We start from the raw sequence: 15,661 nt of genomic DNA, 5'->3' as shown, positions 1-15,661 counted from the left end.
ACCGGGCTTCAACAATGTGTATTGCAGTAGGTGGCAGACGATCGACGTACAGGCATGTTGTGAACTTAGTGCTTCGGAACTCTCGAAGCGCTTCGTATTTCTCGCAAGATGTGTAACCGTCAGTATCCGCAAGCAGGCTGTAGTGTGCACTGTGGAAGCGGTGGTCGAATCTGTGTCGATCAAGCAGTTCAAGGATAGGCGTGATGGTTACAACCCTGCCAGTTCTTCGCGAATGTGATTTGGGAAGGCACGAAGCTGGGAGAAGAAGAGGCAGTCGCTAACAATTACATGCTCATTGGGATGATATGCCAGTCTATATACCTGTCCATCCGTATTGGGAATCTCCTCATTGAGAAAGTAAGCTCAGCCATGCGAAGGGTCCTTAGCCGTCCGGCCATACCATTGATCCACAACTCCTCTGCGCCAACTGAGAATCGCTCTCGTCCTGTGCTTCAATCCTTCATAACATTGTCCCTAAAAAGCAGAGATGGCAACAGCAATAGCCTGCGTCTCGCTATGGCTGATGCTGACATTGACGTTCTTGACGCCAACCGACTTGGCGGCTTTCAGCGCCTCACCATGTAGCGTGACAGTCGGCGCACCGTTGTCATCGCTGAGAATTTCGATGTCGGCGAGGGGAGCTCCAGCACCCTTGCTGCTAACTCCCAGCGCCTTGAAGACGGCCTCCTTCGCCGACCACCGACCGGCAAACGATGCCTGTGGTGAGGCTGCCTTGCGGCAATACTCTTGTTCTGATTGTGTGAAATTTCTCTTCACAAATGTGTCGTTCTCGATGTTGATAGCGTGAATCTCCTCAACATCAACACCAACCTGCGAGCCTTCTGCTGCAGTCGCCTTGCTCAAAGACTCGAGCATGATCTTGGTCTGTTCTGCATCTTTGCTAACAGCCTTCTTGGGCAGAGTTGGCGAGTAAGTCAGCTCGCCTGTCTTCTTGTCTGCCTGGACACGCTGATCAGGGTTTAGGAAGACCTTCTGCATGATGTTGTCTGCGTATGGGGACGAGGTCTTGGCCACGAACAGCGTGTTATTGATCATGCCGTTGTGGAAGTAGCGATAGGCCTTCTTCTGACGAGCGTCGACCTTGAGCTTGTAGCGTTGGAACTCGGCCTGGTCGAGAGTCGCGTACAAGTATTTCGGATGAATGCCGATAGCTTGAGCACCCCTGAAACAATGTTAGTACGAGCTTCTGAGGATGAGGGGATGTGTGACTCACTTTTGACCGAAACCGAATGAGGTCACCGAGAAGGCTTTGATGCCGTCGGTTTGTAGTGATCGGCTGGGATATACGATGTGATCGAACTTCTCCATCACAGCGTCAACATTGTCGGCGTTGCGATTACCTGGAACAAGACCAGAGTTGAGCACTTGCAAGCACCCGTTAAACATCCAGGCACCAGCGGCACCCTTAGGATGACCAGTGAGGTACTTCTGAAAGATGCCGAGGAGAGCATTGCCCTTCTTGCGTCCGAGATGCTCTAGCTGTTTGCAAATAACCTCTGATTCGTTCTTGTCGTTGGCAACCGTGGATGTGCCGTGGAAGGAGGCGACTCCAAGGTCATCGATGGTCAAGCCCCAGGTTGCGAGAGCACCACGTAGAGGTGCGATGGTAGAATCTTGCTTCCAAAAGTTGTTGCCGAGGCTGTACTGCGCTTCCTTCTCCTGACGCTTGGCATCCTTCTCGATGTGGGCCATGCGCTCAGCCATGTACTCCTGCTCATCGAAGCCGAAGCCAGCCTGAGCTTTCATTGCAGCGGCTTCCTCGTTGAGGTACAGTAGCTCTGACTCTTGCCAGTTCTTGATGGCCCTGCGGCGCAGGTCGAGCTGACGACGGCGGTAGTTGATATCGAGAAGTGGCGATGGGAACTTGCCAGGATTCTCACGAGCAGTGGTGAGCACACCCTGACCAGGTGCGGGTACCGAGCGACCGATCTTGTCAGTGGCAGTAGTGGTCAGGCCCAAGATACCGTATATTGGCGTGCCCATGTCGAGAGCAAGACGCGCAGACATGATGATCTGCATACCGCAACCCTGAGACTCCATGAAGCCAGATCGGGTTGTGGTGGTAGGGCGCGACATCTCCTTGGGAGTGCGACCGTGTTTGAACTCTTCCTCGGCATTACTTGTTGCTTTCATGTTGGCGAACTCGTACGAACCTTCCTCCTGGAAGTCATCGAAACCACCAACGAAGCAGACACGAGCCTTGCCTTCCACGATCGTCTCGTAGCCGATGTCGATAGACTCGACAGCAGTGGCACAGGCACCGACGGGTGTCTTGATGGGACCAGTGGACGACAAGAGCAACATATTTACCCAAGCAGCCATGGTGTTGATGAAGGACTCTTGGAGAATATCCTTCTGTACTGGCTTGTCCATGAAACGGTCCTTGTACATACCGCGCAGAGCGGTTGTACCACCAATACCGGAGCCGACGCAGTTGCCGACTTCAGTCAGGTGGACGTACTTGTAGAACTCGTAAGGATCGGTGATACCAGAAGCGAGCAGAGCCTCGGCAGTACAGACCAGCACAAACAAAGTGACTTGGTCGACCTGCTCGATGATGTCGTCAGGGACACCATAGTGTTTGGCATTCCAGCCAGTCGGAATTTGACCAGCAACCAGGCGATCGAAGCGAAGAGCCTTGGGAATCAGTAGAGTGGCACCCTTCTTCAAGCGAACGGTGAATTCGCCAGACTCGAGCTCGAAGACCTCAACCTTCTCGCCATGTTGGCGTTTGAACTCGGAGGCAGTCTCAGCAGAGGCCTCGAAAGGATCTAAGTCTTCTTCGATCTGGATCTCTTGCAACAACTGCTTCTTCTTGGGATCGTAACCGTTGAACAGCTCAGGCTCAATGAGGCGGATGCCTGAGTGCTCCAGGATCTGCTTCTCGTACTTGGCCTTGACATCCTTGTCGTCGACAGGCTCTTGCGTCTTGGAATCGATCCAGCCGGAGTACGATTTGCCCTTCAGTGGACCGTTGTGGTTCTTAATGAGGCCCATGAGCCAGGCCATCTCCACGCAGCCTTCAAGAGAGAACTTGCCATACGCTTCCATCTCCCATCGCGTGCGTGAGTTACCCCAAGGACCAACTTCAGAAAAGCCGGTGACGACGACGACCTTGTCGAGGTCGACCATACCTTTGAGATTGCCGTTGAGAGGCTCGATCTCTTTCTCCCAGTCTGGCAGAGGAGGGAACTCGAATTTGAGATTTGCACGAGGCTCAATGTTGGTCTTCTTGTACAGAGCCTCGCTGTCGTCGCCATTCACGATCTTGTTCTCAATGGCGGTCTCCTTGGTGACGGCCTGGCGGACGGCGCTAGTCTCCATGATCTCGGCACGGAGCTTGGTCATCATGTCCTTGAGATCTGGCAAGAACTGCAAGCCACCGTTGAGGTCAGCCCAGACAGGCTCTTCCTGGCACAGATCAACAATAGCTGGCGACATCAAGCCGAGCAGGTTGAATGCCATCTCTTGCTGAGAGAACGTTCGCACCCCATACTTCTCCACACCATCGGCAACGATGTTGTTGCCGCTCATAAGACCAGTTCCACGAGTCCAACCAATGACGGCGCCGCAAATGGTGAGGTAGTCACCCCAGTTCTCTGAGTGCCATCGATTGAAAAGTGTCTCCAGTGCCAGTTTTGACTCAGAGTAGAGACCGTCGTTGCCGAATGTGCCGTGATTGGGCGACAGAGGCAGGATAGCTTGTGCGGGACGTGTGTTAAAGCCGTGTTCGGCCTTCTTGGACTTGACAGCACCCAGGAGACGAACCACGTTAGTCAACATGATACGGTGAGCAAGCTCCGACTTGGAATCAATACTGTCGATCTCGCGGCCGTTCTCGGGAATGGCAGCAAAAGGGACGATGAAGTCAAGATCCCAGCCGAGACCCTTCTTGGAGTCGTAGATGTACTCGATGAGTGCCTCAACATCTTGCTTGCTGCCACCGTTGAACGGCACGACGACCAGTTGGGAGCCACGAGCGCCGAAACGGGCATACATGGATTGATAGTATTCGGTGACCTCACGAGAGTAGCGGCTAGTTGTGACCACGACCTTCGCGCCACCACTGATCAGGCCCTGGAGGACTTCAGCACCGATGGAGCCAGCGCCAGCACCGGTCATGAGAGCCATCTTGCCCTGAAAGGTGATGCCGGACTTTGCTGCGTTCTCGAGGCCTTCCAAGTAGACGCCTGTAAGCTTCTTGCTGTAGTCCCAACCGTGAGCATCCTTCTTCTTCAGATGGAGGAATGGAATCGTCTCGGTCTTGCCAGTCTTGATGCCGTTGACCGTGGGCTTGAGGATTGAGCCGTTGCGGCCAGGTTTTTTGACATCGCCGTTCTCTTGAGGCATGATCTGCGACTCGTTCATGGCAAGAGCACGCACAACCTCCTTGTACAGAGAGTTAAATTGCAGCTGAGACGACTTCGACAGCTTGTGTTGCTTGCGAATGAGCTTGTAAACGTTCCGAAGATCGTTCTGAACCTTGGTGCGATTGCTGTATTCCGAGATCTTGCCGCCATCGGCCATTGCCTGGACGTAGTGCTCAAGTTTGCGGGCACTCTGTCGTGGAACCTCCTGGTAGTCCAAATTGCCACGGGCGTCAATGGTCGTTTGAGGACCTGTTGGCACTGCGACATCCTTGTAAACGGGAGCTTCGTTCAGGACATCTTTGCAGTTCTCAATCAGCTGCTCACCAAGTTCCTTAGCAAGCTTGTAGGTCTCGCCGCGTTCGGTTGGGCAGTTGTCGATATGGTACTGCATGTACTGGATGAGGGTGGGGTTGGATCGATTCATGATGCGGATGCACTGGCTGACAATCTCACGATCGACGGCTTGAAGACGGCCGAAAATGATGTCGTAGTACATGCTGAGGGCATCTTGACGAGCCCAATTCCAGGCAGAGTCGTAGACACGAGCCTTGAGAGGATCAAACGAGGGCTCGATGCCGCTCGCATAAACTTCACCATGCTCAACATTCCAAAGATCGAGTTGAGCTTGGAGAGCCTTGTTGGACTCTGCTTGCCCGAGAGCCGCCTTGTCGCCAGCTCGGAGGTCCATCTTCAGATATCTTGCAAACAGCTCCAATTGCTGCTTGAACAGAGCGCGCTGATCCTTGGTCAAAGCGTCGATAGCCGCGGGGTCCATCATCATGCCACCGCCACCTCCGCCAGCCGCGGCGCCTGCAGCAGGTGCAGACAGGCTAATTCCAGCTGCCGTTGCGTACTTCTGAGCGACATCGTCTAGATATGTCTTCGCGTCATTCTCGGATCCTAAGCGGGCAGCTGGCTCCATAGTCAGAGCTAGCAGGAGAACGCCGTCTTGTCTGCCAGAGCCGAGGCCGAACTTGGTCTCGAGGTGCTTGCGCACAGCTGTGATATTGAAGCCACCAGGCATTTTGGACGACACCAATCGCGCAATGAGAGATTGAGACTGCTTGCCGAGCTGACCGTTAAAGGTCGACTGCATTGATGCACCCAACTCATCGAGAGGTGTATCTTCTGGCTTTTCGGGTGTCGACCCGAACTCTTTGCCCAAGTCACCCAGAATCTCGTTTTGTAGAGTGGATTTTCCGCCGACCAAATCCTTGATCGCTTTTGAGAGAGGAATGTCGGCCAAAGGCTTTTTCAATTTCTGTGCAACGAGAGCTCGAAGAATGTCCACAGCACCGACTGGCGCATCTGCGACAGCAGCCGCAGGACCAGCCGACGCCGCGGGAGCTGCTGCAACTGGCGTTGCTGCTGCTGCTGCCGGCGCCGATGAGGCGGCCGGAGCAGAGTCTGAGGAGGTGGCGGCCGGTTCGGGCTCGTCGGCAACAGGGTCTACGTCGTAGTAGATCTCCTTGACATCTTTGCTGTAGGCCAGGACTTGACGCTCCATGGATGTAGCAGCATCGTAGGCTTCGTATTTGGAGGCGAGCGTCCGCTTTGCCATTCCACCAAGTGTGTCTGCAGGACCGATTTCAACGATCCTCTCCGTCCTGTTCTTCTCCAAGATGACATCCTGAGTCTCGATCCACCTCACAGGAGAGGCGAATTGGTATGCCAGCAGCTCAACGAGGAGCGTGTGGGCGAGCTCTTGCTCGACTTCGGGACGCATTGTGGCGGGATGCGTGTATTGATGGGTGAGAGGTGTAGGAAGGTGAGCGTAGAGGAAGCCGTTCCCCTCAGTACTATGAACTTAATCAGAGCACTGGCGGCGGCAGAGTCTGCTCGGTTAGTGAGAAAGAGTGTGTGTCGTCGAGCAACAGCTTAGACTCGATTTGTGACTTTAGCAAAGGAAGGGAAGGTATGCAGTGTTGAAGGAGTTGAGACGTATGAGCGAAGAATGACGGTGTCAAGAATTGTGCTGGATAAAGCAGCTGCTACTTTTTTTCAATGAGGCATTCGAGCATTCTTCGGGAACGTCGCTGCTCACCAGCATGCACAGACTACGACACACGCGGAGCAGGACCCGTTGGGCCTGAATGCCTGCAGCCAGCCAAGCTTCTAACCCCAGCTCTGTTGGAAGTTTCAAGCCTCAGCGGCCTTGCTCCCAACGAGCCCGAACAGTGCACCGGCGCAAAGGGAAGAGCCTACAGTGGAGTGTTCTAGGCTACCCCAGGACTCGCCCGATAGGCTGAGGCTGCCCAAATTCTCGGTCAAAAAATCGCCGGGAATATTTGGAGTGAAGATGCGAAAGCTGCTGAGCGTACTTGACATCACTCTGCGCTGGCCTACATCACACTGATCAGTAATTGATCCTGTTCAGTAAACACAAGGTCACCGCGTACACCGTTCATCGCTCTTCGCGGACCGTATGCTGCTGCCTACGCTAGCATATCAAGCAGAAGTTGGCAGGAGGGAATGATCGAATGCTGATATCTGAAAAATGTTGGAGAAATCATGACGCCGGGCCCGCCTCCTCGTGTCCCTGCAGGTCGTCGCGAGGGAAAGCGCGACCCGCCAAACCCAACGTATTTTCTGTGCTGCCTCATTCGCTGATGCCCCTTTCCGGACCCCGCTGACCCATAACTTTTTCTCTCATCGCTCACGGCCTCAACAGAGACTCGGAGGTGCCAGTGAGGTGTGGCACGCCGCTCACATCCAACCCGATCAGCTCCAGCATTGATCGCATTCTCTGGTCGGTGACAGATCAAAAGTGAATTTGCTGTCAACGCTGCCTGCACTCTACCATACCACCCTCTCATAACACCCTGCAGTCGTCTTTGCGACTTACACAATCACTTCCTCATACTACCGAAGACACTCACACTCATTGCACTCGTTTCCGCAGTTGAAGTCCCTCCAACAGCTGCTCGCTTGTGCCTGCTATCGACACTACCAAAGGGTTCCCTCATCCTTCGCTGTCGACTATACCAAACGGTGGCATTAGCTTGCTCACCCACACATCACGTTCATTTTGTACCACCGCCAACATGTACTCCGGTGGTGCTACTGGCACTCACACCCCTCGATCATCCCAGAATCTCCGTCCCCTCATCCTATCCCACGGCTCTCTCGAATATGCCTTCCTCATTCCCACAGCTCTCCACTTCCCAGCATCCCAGCTAAAGGAAGCTTTCACGACCTCTCTTCCAGAGCCGACTGATGAGCTAGCTCAAGATGACGAGCCCTCATCCAACGCAGAGCTTGTGGCTCGGTATATTGGCTTCATTGCAGCGGAGGTCGAGGAGGATGACGAGGCAACGTCTTTTGCGGAGGTCCTCAAGGTTGCTCTAACAGAATTCGAACGTGCTTTCATGCACGCCAATGATGTCCACGCCTTAGCTGCCAGTTTGCCTGGAATCACGGCGAAGAAGCTCAAGGTTGTGCAGTCATACTACGCCGGCAGGTCTGCTATTGCTAGGCCCATCAAACCTCACGACTCCGCGCTCTTCCGAGCGGCCGACGACGAGGACGCGAGCATCTACACAGTTTTCGGTGGTCAAGGCAACATCGAGGAGTACTTTGATGAGCTAAGAGAAGTTTACACCACATACCCGTCGTTCACCAAAGAGCTGGTCGAGTCGTCTGCTGTGCTGCTGCAATCGCTGGCAGCCGAGCCGAAGGCCGATAAGTTCTACTCGAAAGGCCTGGACATCATGAGCTGGCTGCGCAACCCCGATACCCAGCCAGATACCGACTACCTGGTATCTGCGCCAGTGAGTCTACCACTGATTGGACTTGTGCAATTGGCGCATTATCAGGTCACATGTCGAGCGCTCGGCAAGACACCAGGAGAGATCAATGAGCGCTTCAGCGGCACCACTGGGCACTCGCAGGGTGTCGTGACCGCCGCTGCCGTGGCCACTGCAACTTCATGGGAAAGCTTTGCAAAGGCTGCCAAGGACGCTATCACCATGCTCTTCTGGATTGGCATGCGCAGTCAACAGGCCTATCCTCGCACCAGCATCGCACCTTCCATCTTGCAGGACTCAGTTGAGGCTGGCGAAGGCACACCCACGCCCATGTTGAGTGTGCGCGACCTGTCGAGGAAGCAGCTCCAAGCTCATATCGATGCGACCAACGAGCATCTTCCAACAGACCGTCATGTCAACATCTCGCTGATCAACAGCTCTCGCAATTTTGTAATTACCGGTGCTCCCATTTCGCTGCACGGTCTCAACCTGCGCCTTCGCAAAGTCAAGGCTCCGACAGGCCTCGATCAGAATCGTGTACCGTTCACCGAGCGTAAGCAGCGATTCGTCAACCGATTTCTGCCAATCACTGCTCCGTTCCATAGCCCGCTCCTGATTCAGGCTGAGAAACAGATTCTTGAGGACCTTCAAAGCATCAAAATTCCTGCCTCTAGGCTCACAATTCCTGTCTATGACACCAACTCAGGTGAAGATCTGCGATCGCAGCAGTCCAAGGACGTGGTTCCTGATTTAGTCCGCATGATCACCCAAGATCCAGTTCACTGGGAGCAAGCCACTGTCTTCGATGGCGCGACTCACATTCTCGACTTTGGTCCTGGCGGCATCTCTGGTCTTGGTGTTCTCACCAAGCGCAACAAGGATGGCACTGGTGTTCATGTCATCTTGGCCGGTACCATGGATGGTACCAACACCGAGATTGGCTACAAGCCAGAACTCTTCGATCGTGATGAGGAGCACGCTGTCAAATATGCCGTTGACTGGCTCAAGGCCCACGGGCCAAAGCTGGCTAAGACTTCTGGTGGTCAGACTTTTGTCGATACCAAGATGTCTCGCCTTCTCGGCACCCCTCCCCTGATGGTCGCGGGTATGACTCCTTGCACAGTGCCGTGGGACTTTGTTGCCGCAACCATGAACGCAGGCTACCAGATCGAGCTCGCCGGTGGTGGCTACTACAACGCCAAGAGCATGACTGCTGCGCTCAACAAGATTGAGAAGGCAATTCCTCCTGGACGTGGTATCAGTGTCAACTTGATCTACGTCAACCCCCGTGCTATGGCATGGCAGATTCCTCTGCTTGCTCAGCTGCGTGCTGATGGTGTGCCCATCGAAGGTCTGACTATTGGTGCTGGTGTGCCTTCCATCGAGGTTGCACAAGAGTACATCGATACTCTCGGGATCAAGCATATCAGCTTCAAGCCAGGTTCCATGGATGCGATCCAGCAAGTCATCAACATCGCCAAAGCCAACCCGACTTTCCCTGTCTGTCTGCAGTGGACTGGTGGGCGTGGTGGTGGTCATCACTCTTTCGAGGATTTCCATCAGCCTATCATCCAAATGTATGGACGCATCCGCAAGTGCGACAATATTGTCCTTGTTGCTGGTTCTGGCTTCGGTGGGTCTGAAGATACATATCCCTACCTCACCGGAAAGTGGGCTCACAAGTTCGGCTATGCGCCAATGCCCTTCGATGGCTGTCTATTTGGCAGCAGAATGATGACGGCAAAGGAGGCGCACACCTCTCCCAACGCGAAACAAGCTATTGTCGACGCTCCCGGTGCCGAAGACAGCGAATGGGAGAAGTCATACAAGACTCCTGTTGGCGGCGTCATCACTGTTCGCTCTGAGATGGGTGAGCCTATTCACAAGCTCGCAACTCGTGGCGTTATGCTCTGGTCGGAAATGGACAACAAGATCTTCAGCTTGGACAAGAAGAAACGCGTTGCTGAACTCAAGAAGCAGCGCGAATACATCATCAAGAAACTCAACGATGATTTCCAGAAGGTCTGGTTCGGCCGCAACACTGCTGGTGAAACCGTCGACCTCGAGGATATGACTTATGCTGAAGTCGTTCGGCGTATGGTCGATCTGATGTACATCAAGCATCAGTCGAGGTGGATCGAGGTCTCCTTGCGAAACCTTACTGTTGACTTCATTCGACGTGTCGAGGATCGCTTCACTGCTGCCGCCAACAAGCCATCTTTGATTCAGAGCTACGCCGACTTCGAGAAGCCATATGATGTCGTCGAGAAAGTCTTGGCTGCGTACCCTGAGGCCGAGTCTCAGCTCATCAACGCTCAGGATGTTCAGCATTTCCTACTGCTGTGTCAGAGACGTGGTCAGAAGCCGGTACCTTTCGTCCCCTCCCTGGATGAGAACTTCGAGTTCTGGTTCAAGAAGGATTCGCTCTGGCAGTCGGAAGATCTGGAGGCTGTGATTGACCAGGATGTTGGCAGAACCTGTATCTTGCAAGGGCCTATGGCTGCCAAGTTCTCGACCAAGGTTGATGAGCCAATCAAGGAGATCCTCGACAACATCCATAATGACCACATCGCGGCTCTTATCGAAGACGTCTACGGTGGCTCCGAGGCCAACGTGCCTGTCATGGAGTATTTCGGCGGCAAGGTCCTGACCCCGGCCGAAAGCGTCACCGAGCTCGAGGGCGTGCAGGTTATTCCCGATGGCTCGCGCATCACCTACAAATTGCCAATCAGCGCTCAGGCACCGCTGCCTGACACCGACGCCTGGTTGCAAGAGCTTGCTGGTCGCAACTACTCCTGGCGCCACGCCATGTTCACGACGGACGTCTATGTTCAGGGCGCTCGCTACCAGAACAACCCTCTCCGACGCGTGGTGGCGCCTACTCGGGGCATGCAGGTTGAGATTGCGCATCCTAAAGACCCATCCAAGACTACGATCACAGTCAAAGAGCAGCATGCCTCCGGCAAGCTGGTCAAGACCTTGGACATCAGCCTCGTCGGCAAGAGCGAAATCTTGATGAACATGTGGGAAGACAGAACTGCCGAGGGTGACTCTGTGCCTCTCCCTTTCCGCTTTGTCTACCGGCCTGAGATTGGCTATGCACCTATTCATGAAGTCATGGAAGGGCGCAATGACCGAATCAAGGAATTCTACTATCGCATCTGGTTCGGGGAGAAGAATGTTCCTTTCGACACTCCTACCACCAACACTTTCGACGGTGGTAAGGCCACTGTTGTCACCCAGGATGTTGTCGACTTCGTTCACGCTGTCGGCAACACTGCCGAAGCCTTTGTCGATCGCCCTGGTAAGGAAGTCTTTGCGCCCATGGACTTCGCAATCGTTGTTGGCTGGAAGGCGATCACTAAGCCCATCTTCCCGCGCTCGATTGACGGTGACCTGCTCAAACTCGTCCATCTTTCCAACGGGTTCCGTATGCTGCCTGGCGCGGAGCCACTGAAAGTCGGTGATGAGGTTCACACCTCTGCTCGCATCAACGCAGTCATCAACCAGGAATCTGGCAAGATGGTCGAGGTCTGCGGAACAATCACTCGCAAGGGGCAGCCAATCATGGAAGTTACTTCTCAGTTCTTGTATCGCGGGACCTACACCGACTACGAGAACACCTTCCAGCGAAAGGAAGAAACACCCATGCAGGTCACCTTGGCTTCGTCTAAGGATGTGGCTGTTCTCCGCTCGAAAGAGTGGTTCCATATCGATGAGCCTGACATTGACCTTCTTGGTCAGACCTTGACCTTCCGTCTCCAGTCCCTTGTCCGATTCAAGGATAAGACTATCTTCGATGAGGTCGAGACTATTGGCCAGGTACTTCTCGAGTTGCCCACAAAGGAGGTCATTCAGGTTGCATCAGTCGAGTATGATGCAGGTGTCTCTCATGGCAACCCAGTTGTCGACTATCTTCAACGACATGGCTCTTCTATTGAGCAGCCTGTCAATTTCGAGAACGCCATTCCTCTCAGTGGCAAGACTCCGTTGACACTGAAGGCACCTTCGTCGAACGAGACATATGCTCGTGTGTCTGGCGACTACAATCCCATCCACGTCTCTCGCATCTTTGCCAGCTATGCCAACCTTCCTGGCACCATAACCCACGGCATGTACTCCAGTGCCGCAGTGCGAAGCTTGGTCGAGACTTGGGCCGCCGAGAACAACATTGGTCGTGTCCGAAGCTACCACGTTTCACTAGTGGGCATGGTCCTGCCCAATGACGATCTTGAGGTCAAGCTTGAGCACGTCGGTATGGTAGCTGGCCGCAAGATCATCAAGATCGAGACTAGCAACAAGGAAACGGGCGACAAAGTCTTGCTCGCTGAGGCCGAAGTCGAACAGCCAGTGTCATCATATGTCTTCACTGGCCAAGGTTCCCAGGAGCAGGGTATGGGTATGGAGCTATATGCCAGCAGCCCTGTTGCTAAGGAGGTCTGGGACCGTGCTGATCGTCACTTCATGGACAACTACGGTCTCTCGATCATCAACATCGTCAAGAACAATCCCAAGGAACTAACGATCCACTTCGGTGGACCTCGCGGCAAGGCCATCCGCCAGAACTACATGGCCATGACTTTCGAGACTGTCAACGCGGATGGATCGATCAAGTCGGAGAAGATCTTCAAGGAGATCAACGACAACACAACATCCTACACGTACCGATCACCCACTGGCTTGCTGTCAGCGACTCAATTCACCCAGCCCGCCTTGACTCTGATGGAGAAGGCCAGCTTTGAGGACATGCGATCCAAGGGCTTGATTCAGCGCGATAGCAGTTTCGCTGGTCACTCTCTTGGCGAGTACTCTGCGTTGGCCTCAATTGCGGAGGTCATGCCTATTGAGAGCTTGGTGTCCGTGGTTTTCTACCGTGGCTTGACTATGCAAGTCGCTGTCGAGCGTGACGAGCAGGGTCGGTCAAACTATTCGATGTGCGCTGTTAACCCAAGCCGCATCTCCAAGACCTTCAACGAGCAGGCTCTGCAATTTGTCGTCAAGAACATCGCCGAGAGCACCGGCTGGTTGGTTGAGATTGTCAACTTCAACGTCGCCAACATGCAGTACGTGTGTGCTGGTGATCTCCGAGCACTCGACTGCATGACGAATGTTCTAAACGTGCTCAAGATGCAAAAGATCGACATTCAACAGCTCATGAATGAGATGTCGATTGAGGATGTCCAGGAACATCTTGTTGAGATCATCAACGAGTGCAGGAAGAAGACCGAGGCCAAGCCTCAGCCAATTGAGCTTGAGCGTGGTTTCGCAGTCATTCCTCTGCGAGGCATTGATGGTGAGTTCTCCTATACCTTTTCTCTTGACATCGCTGACAATCTCAGTGCCCTTCCACTCGACTTTCCTACGATCTGGCGTCAAACCATTCCGAAATTTCCTGCTCAAGAAGATTCACAAGTCCAGCATCGATCCGCAGAAGTTGGTCGGCGCTTACATTCCCAATGTGACTGCCAAGCCCTTCGCTATCACGAAGGAGTACTTCCAGGAGGTGTATGAGTTGACCAACTCGCCGAGGATCGCGAAGGTGTTGGAGGATTGGGACAAGTATGAGAATGCTGGCGACTCGAGACGTCTCAGCACGGCTGCCGTTGCGTAATGGGGAGGATGACCTGTTGCTTTTCGTCTTGCATCATTAGCGGGCGTTATGGGATGCATGGAGGACTTCAATGTGCATTCGAAGCATTTTCGCTGTACAGCATGAAGCTGATGTACGTTGTTGTCATGAGTACGGCTTAGATACCATAGAACCTAGCTACTTAGCCAGCTTGCGATCGTGCATGCGCCGACGCCTTGAGGGAGGTTTGTCAGTCATGTCATGGTCCGCACAATAGAGATCTGCTCGAACTTAGCCGGCGGTTCTGGTCTGCGGGAAGTCTTCGTTGATGGCAGTGTTGAGGTCGAGGCGCCCTTTGTGCTGCGGTTGCCTTCAGTGCCCTCCTCATCGGGAAATTTGCAGGTGGCACGAGTTGCCTTGCAATATCACTAATCCAGCCTTGGCGCCAAGCTGCTTCGTTCAACTTCTAAAATGTGCTTGCGTTCGCAACCTCTTGGACTCGCTCTTTCTTCAAGGACAACTTCACCAGTATTGCCGCCGCGATGACGTTCAAGCAATTCTTCAAGTGCAAGTTTCTTCAATGCTTTCAGCGCAACCACATGCGCGTGAAAAGCCAAGGTTCTCGTCTACCTGACGTTAACCAACAAGACCATCCGGCCAGTCCCAAGCCGTCAGTGGACGCGCGAGGCCCCAATGGTGCTCTACAGTCATCAAGCCGCGATGGTGACCAGAGTCATCTTGACAGCGCCGCTCCCGGCAATGTCAATGAGCCTCCTGACGGTCTGAAATCATCAGTTGATGACCAGACCGAAGCTGACAGCGCCGCTCCTGTCAACTTCAATGAGCCTCCTGGCGGTCTGAAACCATCAGTCCATGACCAGACCAAAGCTGACAGCGCCGCTCCCGGCAACGTCAACGAGCCTCCTGGCGACGATCCTTCCTCTGGCCCACAAGGAAATGGTCTTGCTGAGAATGAGAGAGAGCTCAAGTGGTGTCTGATACACTCCAGTCCTGAACATATGGAAGTTTTCGGAGATGACGCCTGCTTCGGTAAGAGTGGGGTGTCTAGCGGTTTGTCCAACCGCTTGTACAACTCCAAGCTCAAGCCCATATCCTTCTGGAGGCGGTCCGCTAACGTGCAAGCGCCTCGCTATCATGGTCCTGGATACGTGGTCCACATCACGGAGCAACCCACTACCGTTCATGAGCTGCTGTCTCACATCCACATTATGTGTACGTGGTTTCGTGGCTACAATGCGCACGTTCGGACTCGTGATCTTGTCATGCGAGATTGCTGCCGCTATATCGGTCTTGCTCATGGTGACGAAGTCGCAGACCACTTCAACCAACTTTGTGTCCTCTCCAACACCCTTGAGGAGTACATGCTGACATCCGTTGCAGACATACTGGTCTCGATACGTGATGATGTGGCTCTTGCGGACGGCTTAGACTATGCCAGCAGGTCTCAAACGATCGACACGGGTGAGGATCCTGCATGGCGCGATGCAGTCACCGACTGGCTTCTTGAGAATGAGTGGCACGGCTCATGCACCTCGAGTTCGCGGCCTACACCACGCAGTGCACAAAGTTGCATGAACTTCTCAGACGGGTCAAGACCAAGCGCTCGTACTTCATCGATCGTGGCGTACTTTCTTTCGGGAAGAAGTATTCCGCAGCTCGGAACGACACTGTCGTGGTCGCCGCTCTGAAATGGATTGCCGCCTCGCGCATTGAGATTCGTGATTGCCCCTACCACGACGAGTGTGATTATGGGATCCATCTCCTTGAGCGGCCATCGCTCGACAAGGCAGCGGCTGAGATGCGGAGCTTCATTGCCAACGCCTCAGCAGCGCTGCCGTCAGCCTCCTCGTAATGCCTCCCTACGAGCCCATACCCCATGGCCGGCCGGCGCGGCCGTGGTGGTAAAGATGTTCAGCCCAACTGGCGGGTTGATT

General features: G+C 54.0%; 3 protein-coding genes across 3 annotated transcripts; 2 read left to right on the top strand and 1 right to left on the bottom strand.

The window, feature by feature from the left end:
- Positions 1 to 474: 474 nt before the first annotated feature.
- Positions 475 to 6,117, bottom strand: AB675_4022 (Fatty acid synthase subunit alpha; the record flags this gene model as incomplete). Its single annotated transcript, XM_018144129.1, has 3 exons — positions 475 to 1,183; positions 1,235 to 5,652; positions 5,845 to 6,117. 3 exons carry the CDS (start codon positions 6,115 to 6,117, stop codon positions 475 to 477), a joined length of 5,400 nt encoding a protein of 1,799 aa, XP_017997548.1.
- A 1,318-nt stretch (positions 6,118 to 7,435) lies between these two features.
- On the top strand, positions 7,436 to 13,748 carry AB675_4021 (Fatty acid synthase subunit beta; the record flags this gene model as incomplete). Its single annotated transcript, XM_018144128.1, has 2 exons — positions 7,436 to 13,430; positions 13,477 to 13,748. 2 exons carry the CDS (start codon positions 7,436 to 7,438, stop codon positions 13,746 to 13,748), a joined length of 6,267 nt encoding a protein of 2,088 aa, XP_017997570.1.
- A 500-nt stretch (positions 13,749 to 14,248) lies between these two features.
- On the top strand, positions 14,249 to 15,579 carry AB675_4020 (uncharacterized protein; the record flags this gene model as incomplete). The annotated part of the gene is made up of 2 exons (XM_018144127.1): positions 14,249 to 15,214; positions 15,265 to 15,579. The coding sequence occupies 2 exons, from the start codon at positions 14,249 to 14,251 to the stop codon at positions 15,577 to 15,579; spliced, it is 1,281 nt and encodes a 426-aa protein (XP_017997591.1).
- Positions 15,580 to 15,661: the final 82 nt, after the last annotated feature.

This window comes from Cyphellophora attinorum (assembly GCF_001299255.1).
Source record: "Cyphellophora attinorum strain CBS 131958 chromosome Unknown Contig23, whole genome shotgun sequence".
Lineage (NCBI taxonomy): Eukaryota > Fungi > Ascomycota > Eurotiomycetes > Chaetothyriales > Cyphellophoraceae > Cyphellophora > Cyphellophora attinorum.
This window is presented reverse-complemented; position numbering and strand designations above follow the sequence as displayed.